This window comes from Falco naumanni, chromosome 12 (genome assembly GCF_017639655.2).
Source record: "Falco naumanni isolate bFalNau1 chromosome 12, bFalNau1.pat, whole genome shotgun sequence".
Lineage (NCBI taxonomy): Eukaryota > Metazoa > Chordata > Aves > Falconiformes > Falconidae > Falco > Falco naumanni.
The window spans coordinates 26,924,158-26,932,528 of NC_054065.1; the positions used below are offsets into that span (position 1 = coordinate 26,924,158).

The 8,371-nt window shown below is 42.0% G+C and overlaps 1 protein-coding gene across 1 annotated transcript in view; it reads right to left on the bottom strand.

Annotated features, from left to right (window-relative positions):
- Positions 1–3,204: 3,204 nt before the first annotated feature.
- Positions 3,205–8,371, bottom strand: part of SUSD4 (sushi domain containing 4) — a 34,544-nt gene continuing 29,377 nt past the window's right edge. The window contains exons 4-7 of the mRNA XM_040612384.1: positions 8,177–8,368; positions 7,543–7,687; positions 5,482–5,864; positions 3,205–4,262 (exon numbers count right to left, since the gene is read on the bottom strand). Of these exons, the coding sequence (XP_040468318.1) occupies positions 4,234–4,262; positions 5,482–5,864; positions 7,543–7,687; positions 8,177–8,368 (749 nt within the window). The 3' untranslated portion in view covers positions 3,205–4,233. The remainder of the gene's footprint in view (positions 4,263–5,481; positions 5,865–7,542; positions 7,688–8,176; positions 8,369–8,371) is intronic.

Below are 8,371 nucleotides of genomic sequence, written 5' to 3' on the forward strand. Positions count from 1 at the left end.
CACCTAATGCGCAGGGAGAATTAGAAGGGCTGCATTCATTTAACTGCCTAAGATAGACATGAAGACCCGAAAATCCCAAATTTGGATTTGTCACAGAACAAATTTCTGAAATTAATGTCACTTTAATGCAACAGGGTTTAATCCACAGGATTTTACTGGAGTTCAGCCCACACTACAGGAAAAGCTTCTGCTGGTGGAACAGAGTGTATTTCTGGCTGTGATTTTGATGACTGCTGACCAGTTTGCCCAGTACCATCAGTTTGGAATTAATTTATATGGGGAAAACTGTGCATCAGCCAAGGTCAGTTTTCACAAGCTGGGAATCACACAGAAACAAGAATGGGAAGGGACCCCAAAGCTCATAGAGAGCATCTCACCCCAGTGTTCTCCTGGCCCCTATCTATTTAAAAAGGTCTTTAAAAATCTCTTCTAACAGAGGTTTCTGAGCTTCCTCAGACCATCTCTCCCTGCTTGTAACCATCCCTGTGGCTAGAAGGTTTTTCCTAATATCTAACCTAATTCTCTCAAGCTGCAATTAAGCCTATTATTTGTGCCCTACTTACATGGATGAATTCCTTCTTCTTTGCAAAATACACTTCTTATAGAAAACCAAATTTCTGTGTTCCCTTTGGTCTTCTGCTGTTCACACTGAACACTACATAATCTTTAACATGACCTGTTAGGACAGGCTCTTCCAAACTTCTAATAATTCTTGATTCTCTCTGCTTGGCTTCCCTCCGGCTACTTCACATCTCCCTTGAAGAGGAAAAAAATTGCTCAGCATTTGATACTCTGCTCTAGCTGAGGCCTTGCTAGTGCTGAGTGGAGCTGAAGGATTGCTTCATGCATTTTATCAGTTACAGCTCTATGTAAACACCCTTGTATTGACATTTAACATTTTCACGACAGCCAGGTCCTGTTGACTCATGCTCAGGTTGCGATTCATTCCCTGCAGAGCTACTGCAAAACCTTGGATCCCCACCCCTTCCCCAGCACTCTGCAGGTCAAGCCCTCGTTCATAAGTTAGTGTTGAAGGCTGACATATTGTTCACTTCTCCTCCTTTTTCATTTTTTAGAAATATTGGTAGGGTGAAGCCAGTTCTTGTTTCTCTTTCCCGGAGTTCTCAGTACGCACCCTTTCTTCCCTCTGCTGAAGGCACACGGGTAGTCCATCTTCACTAACATGCTGCTTCTCCCTTCACCAACAAGGGTTTTCCTGGGTTTGTTTTTGTTCACATCCAGTCAGCCCAAGTGAAAACAGCTTATGATCTGCGTAAGATGCGCTCATCCTCCTATTAGCTTTTGTTTGCATGGCGAACATACTGTCATGATCTTACCAGCTCTCTAGTCTCTTGGGGCCATACGAGCACCTGCCTTCCTCAGGTTTGGCTGCTGAGGCTCAGGGAGCGCTCAAGGATGACCCGAGATCTCAGGACAGGGAGCTGCAGCGTTTTCCAGGCTGGCAGGGCGTCCAGGGAGCTGGGGTAGCCCTCAGCCCAGGGCATTAGCTGGTGGGTCAGGGCAGAGGTGTGGATCCAGAGGCAGGCAGACTCCCCATGAGAATTCATGCCCTATGTGGAAAAGAAAACAAGCAGCAGAAACAGTCCTCTCTTTCCCCCCAGGTATGTTATCTTTTAACATTAACGTTTTCCCCCTCAGCAACTCCAAACTCAACCACAAGTCATCCTCCCAAAACACTACTTCAGGAAGCCTTAAACATCATAAAAAATGCTAAAACCTTCTCTTTTACCTTTGCAGGTTATGTTTAGTATGGTGCTATTAAAGGACTATCAAGCAATATTAATACATCAACGTTTTCTAGTGTATTTGAGTTCTGCACTTTTAAAAATAAAGCTGGTCTAATAAGCCATAAATTTACATTTCTTAAGTCACCCTATCTGGCTCCCTTAACAAAATGACTGCAATAACAGCAGTATAGATCTATAAAACTGTAGATCTCCAAATATTAATCAGAAGCTTTCATAACAGAAATTAATAAATGGAAGTCCAGAAATTTAATAAGGAATGAAATTTCACAAGCTGTTACAAGACCAGCCAAGACAGATTTCGTAATATTTTATAGGGCGTCTAAAGTAAATTCAATACTTTTCAATGACATTATGAAACAAAAATCACTTAACTGACTGTAGGCTTGAGACGTGCTTCAGTTCAAGGTTGGTACTAGAGCAGTCTTGTGTGCTGGGTGACAATCCTGAACATCAGCTGGTAGTGCAGACACCTCTGGGACCTAAAAAGGAAGGGGTAGCAAAGAAAGTGCTAACACCTGACAGACACAGCTCTAGGAGAATCCTGAGGGTACGACTGCAATTGAGCTAATTTCAGCAGAAAAAAATGCAAATCTTATGTATGCAGGACTGGAGGATAATGTGGAATATGTCTTATCTTTCAGTATCAATCACTAATAATTAGATTATTGTAATAATCGCCTCTCCATTACACAGTTTTTTTTGTCTCCATTTGCTATCACATACAACTGCTGACAGGATGCTACGGAACACTTTCCTGAATGGCTGCAGCACACCTGTCATTCTACCAGCCTGACTCATGACTGGGACCACTAGATGCTACCACAACACAAACAAATAATTAAGCAATCCTGAAAAAACAACAGAGCAAATTGTAGTGATCCTCTTCTCAGGGCAATAAAGGTATTATTGGTTTACTTTGTACCTAAAATCAGAACTCGGTCTCATGTTTCCCTTTGGTTTAGATGAGCCCACATGATGGCAATCTCTGTCATTAACATTCGGTGAGTTCTTCCTTCAGACACTGCCAGCTGAACATATGTTTCATTTGCGTAATACCAAAAATAAGATGAGAAAATCTGCTTGGCTTTCAATACATATATGAAACAGCCAGGAGTCTTCCCGACAAATAACGAATAGCCTGTAACACCACAAAGGCGATCAGTCCATACAGGCTTTGGCACAATGCTCTGCTGCAGTACGCAGAGGAGAGAAAAGCCCCTACAGAAGCTTCGTAGCATCTATAGAAGCTGCGCCGCTGCTGCCCCCAATTCGTATGCTCTGCTTAACCAACACTACTCTCTGCATTTGTAGCTGGAAAATGAATATAAAGCTGAAAATGCCACAGAGCAGGTGTTCCGCTGCCATCGCAGCCTTCAGGTGGCAGCTGCTGAAAGGAGTGAGGAAAGGAAAAAAAGGCCAACTACACACAGTCGGATAAGTCAAAAGAACTGAAATGGAACTTTATTATTTTTTTAAAAAGTATTCTACAATAATGGCTCAGAATACTACCACAACGTACAGGGACAAGGCAGTGCTCTGGGCTATGACTGTAGATTACTCTAGTGTATATATATGTATTTGTAAGAGCTTAAGAAAGGTTGAAGCAGGGCAGTTCAACATTTCTTAAGCACATATTTCATAATTTTAACATTTTCTAGATCTCTCATATTATAGCAGGATTTATCAAATGCAATGTAGTCACAGAAGTCTTGCATAAATACAAATATCAGTACTTTACCTTGAATATTGTATATGATATAAATTCTGCCTTACCTTTAAAAAAATCTCCAGATCATTATGTGACCTGGGAGTCTTTCCTTTTCTTTCTCTTTAAGAGTTTTTAAATATATATATATATATATTTGCTATCATACATCAAAGTATATATGAATCCCATCATTTCTGTTCTATTTTCTGCAGACATGGTCTGAAACAAAATCACCAACAACTAAATCAAAAGCTTCCTGATTATCAAAGGAAAGCCAAAGAGGATCTTTCCTCTCTTTTTGCGTTTCAGTACTAGTATTTTTTTAAACTTGTAAGGATTCTTCATAAACTAGAGGTCCATAGACCATTTAAAGCAGTCTTTATAAGCAAATGTACATACTCTGACATGCTTTTGTGAGGCAGTTAGTATCAAAATCCAATAGCATTTCTTACAGAACCATATGACTTTCTGCGATGCAGATATACATTTCATTTCTAAAAAGCCACAGTTCTTTTTCTACATCTGCTTTCATTAAATCCCCAGGATTCATTCATAAAACTGCTGCTGTTCCAAATGCTGATGCTGTTATCCCCTCTGTGGATTAAGATGTACACCCAGTCTGGTGACATCATCGTGTGGAAGATTGATAAGCAGGAAAATACCCTCCCCAAATCCAGATAGTCTTTTCTATCTCTAAATCCTCACGATTCATGTCACCCAACAGTGCAATACGATGAAGACACGTGTCTGTGCAGGCTAAGGGTCTTCTTCCATCAAAGGAATCTCTAGGGGGAAAAAAGAAATAGCATTTGATTGCTGATTGTACCTTCCCTTTTTACTTTTGCAGAGTATTAGTATTAGCAATTTGACCAAAAAAGGAATGGACATTGCAAAAATCTGGCAAGACATATGGTATTGCCAGTTCTAGACCCACTTACATTCTAACACCCATCCTACTAAAACCACCCAGATTTTCCAAAAAAAAAAAAAAAGTTAGGCCCACAAAAACCTAAATGCAAACATCTTTTCTACTACATTAATCACTGAAACAGCATTCAGAGTAGGCAGGGACTTTTACTGGCATCGCAATTTCTCCCTCCTCCTTCTAGCTGTCCTCTTCCTCTTGCGATACCATTGAAAGTTAGTCCCAGCCCTATGAAGCAGGAAGACTTCCTTCACCCAGACCTTCACCCACACTGAATTTAGGACACTGGGCTTCAGCTCTTTGCCTACTGACTTCTAGTGACAGTGGAGAGCAGGATCAAAGCCACTCCATGGAAATGTCTCCAAGGAAAGCTATCTGGCTTCCTTAACACGCTGAGCAGCGCACCATACAGCTCCATTAGAACTCAATGCAATGATACCAATGCACGCTCACGTTCATTTTAAATGCAGACAGTAACGTATGGCAACCCCCCTGCTCCTGCATGGTCCTGTGGGTATGTTCCCCTTATGCTGTGACTCCCATGCCCATGGCTCGATGCCTACATGCCCCAGACTGAACAGTTTGCTCTGTGCACAGACACTATGAGTTTGTTAATAAAGGCTGCTAATTTTGACTGAGTATGAAAACATGATTTGCTTTCCATTTTAAGAAGAAAATCCTGTTCTTTGCTGTAAAAGCCATGGCATCTGAGGGAGCTGTGAGCGTAGGAGTTGAGGAGCAGATGAACAGACCAACACAGGCAAGATGATGGTTGGCTTCGCTGCTGTACACAGGTGCTTCCTGACATCCCTGTTGGTGAGACTGCTGTTATGGGGTCTGGACAGGAACCTTCTGGCCTGGGATTCAAATCCCTCGCACCACAGGTAGCAAGGATGTATCGCACACACAATGCTCTATGACCATGGAATAGTACGATTAAAAAAATGTCCAAATTAGGATGTGGACAAAAACGTGGAGAAAGGACGAGCAAGTCAGCTGGGTTTATTCCTGCTCTGACAGTACAAACAAATGATGGCTCCTGTTTACGGACTCACTTACTGCACCTATGCAAGACTCACCATCTGCAATATCGATCCGCAGACTCGTGGATGCAGCCTCCCCGGCAGTGCTATGGGATACGTCAGTTCGATCTGAAGCGGGAAGTGCTGCTGCCTGGCATGCCGGGGACGGGTACAAACTTTGGAGCAGTTCAGAGCAGCCCGACCTGCTGTCAGAGGTCTCAAACTCACTAGGCAGCATGTCTGTGATCCTGGGGCCAGGATAAGCGGGAGGATTCTGATCTTCTGTCTGCAAAATATGCCCCTGGTCCGCGGTAGCTGAGTATCCGGGTGCTAGAGCATTCAAGCCGCTGCTTACAGCTTCATCGTAGGAAGGCAGCATGACAGGAACGCCATCCACCACCACAAAGTCGGGGTCACCCATGGAGCCCTCCTGGTTGCCTCTACGTCAAACACAGACGAGTTATGACAGACAGCAGGAGCACGTCAGAATCACCTCAGAGCTACTGCTGAACTTAAGCAAACACAGCACTGTCTAGTCATGCAAAATGAAGCTACAGGGTCATTAGCATTCACAGAAACGCTTCCTTCACAGGTTTGCAAAACTTTGTTCAGGTTGACAGTCAGGTGGAATCTGTTACAATTGGAAAAATGAAACCAGTAATGGGAAGAACAGTTTGGGGATGGGAAGGAGAACAGGTGCTTGGAAGAGATAAGGAGCACCGTTTGCTGTGCTGTGCCCGGCAGGTATCACGGATATAAAATCACAGATGTAGTTCACCAGTCAAAAGTGTCTGAACCCCTGGCAAGATGTGTGCTAAAGCACAAAAGTGTTTACAGCCCACGTAAGCAGGCACTGAGATGACTACTGCTGGATGACAGGGCTTTGGTGGCCAGATTTTTGGTCTCCTTCAGGTTTTACTTTCAAAGGATGAAGGCTTCCTTAACCAGTACGCTAAGCTGGTTTCTTTTTTAAGCAAAACATTTCTATGAATTGGGAGGGTCTGTTAAACCCTAAAGTAGCTGTTTAGTAGCTAATTAAATCACAGTATAGTCCTAGCAGGAGGGAATGGGTCCCAGGTCCCAGGACATAAAAAAAAACTAAACAGGAGAGGACAGAAAGCTATTTCAATAAGCTAGACAAGTACAGGCAATAAAGCTATCTGTAGTGCAACCCATTACCTCAGAGAACTTCCTAGTTACTTATGTATATGTATACCACTCCCCATATACTGTATATACGCACGTATCTATATCTATATAAATTGACACATTACTTATATAATGTGTATACTTTTATGTACTTATATTTATTTAACATTAAGATCACCAAGTCCTTTCTGCTGCATTGGCTTGGAGACATATTTACTCTCATACAGCTTTTTTACTGCTCCTTTTTGCAGGTGGTAGAATAAAGAGACAAGAAAAAGCAAGTACAGGAGAGAAGTCACACAGTCCATAGCAAACTGAGCAGACTAGAAACTATAAACAAGTGTAAACCCCAATACAGACCAGCTTTGCCTAAAACTCAGTATGCCTGCCTCTGTTTCTGCAGTTGTAAGGTGACGATAATAATAATAGTAATACCCACCTATCGGTCTCAGGAGGAACGCTGTGAGAGTCAGTGACAAATGCTCATAGCTACATGGTATTTTATACAGGTGCTTATGTAGAAGATGTTTATGAATTTTGGTGAAAATAATACTCATGAAGGGAAAGCAAACTTTTAATATAGAAATTTTTTTCTCTATTGAAAGATTTTTCTTAAAACTTACATTACTAAGCCTACAGTAGTTAAAAAATTAATTCCCCCAGCACCTGAAAATGAGTATTTAAAAATACTGTCAGCTATTTTTACATGCAGAAGCCACAATTCTCAGCAGCGGAGCTGTAATTACTCCCAAAGCGGATATGGCAAACTTTGCTTTTTTTTGTCTTCGTTGCAGAAAGGACTACTGTGGGGTTTTGGGGGTGCCCTTCCACACTGTGGTTCAGAGACTTTTGCTCAGAGCAGAAGGCATCTGCAAGGCTTGTGAGCCACTCCATCTCCTCAGCAACAGTGCTGAATGGGAAAACCAAACCAAGGCCCTCAGTCTGCAAAAAGTAGAAAACAGTACAAACCGTGGAAGGAAATGTGTCTTAAATTTGGTCTGGAACATCCTGGCTAAAATAACCAGTAGCAGTACTAATAAAACGCTGGTAGCGGTAAACGCCACTATTTTCCATGTAGTCAGGAGGGTCTCCTGGGTATTTGGCCAGGTTTGTTCTGTAACAAAAAAGCAATACAAGAGTTGTGCTTGATTATCACCGTTATTATTTTGTATTAAACCTTCAGCGATACTCAGAAGTGCCAGTTATGACAAGACATCTTTTATATGTATGTTGTAAAAAGACACATGAACCCAATGCCATATATCAAAAGCAACCTTAACATTAAGCTGCCACAGGGGCTGGACCTTGCTTTTTCCCCTTGACTTTTTTTTTTTTTTGTACATGCAATCATGACCTTAGCTTATATACACATAAAAATATCCAGAAGGTGTTAAAAATACATATTTGAAGAACTAACAAGTGAAATGGTTTAGGATCAGTCAGGATCTTGGAAACGTACTATATTTAATAGTATCTTAAAATCAATGTTCATCACTTAACCATGAAGCAGGTGAAGTTCAGCCGGCATTACAGACCAAAAAAATTGCTCTAAAAAAAAAAGGAATATAAGAGCATAGGAGAAACGACACTGCTGCTCTCTTACCTGTTTTGACACAGTATACTTGGTAGGAGGGGAACCACTCTCCGTACTGGCAGGTGATGTACTTGTAGTCGTTGGTGAGGGTGTAACCAGGATCGCAGTAGAACTCCACCACCGTCCCGTGGTTGTAACGCTCGCAAGGCCGCGGGTGGCAGATGTAGTCTCCATGACTCACCATTGGAGGTAGTGGACAAACTT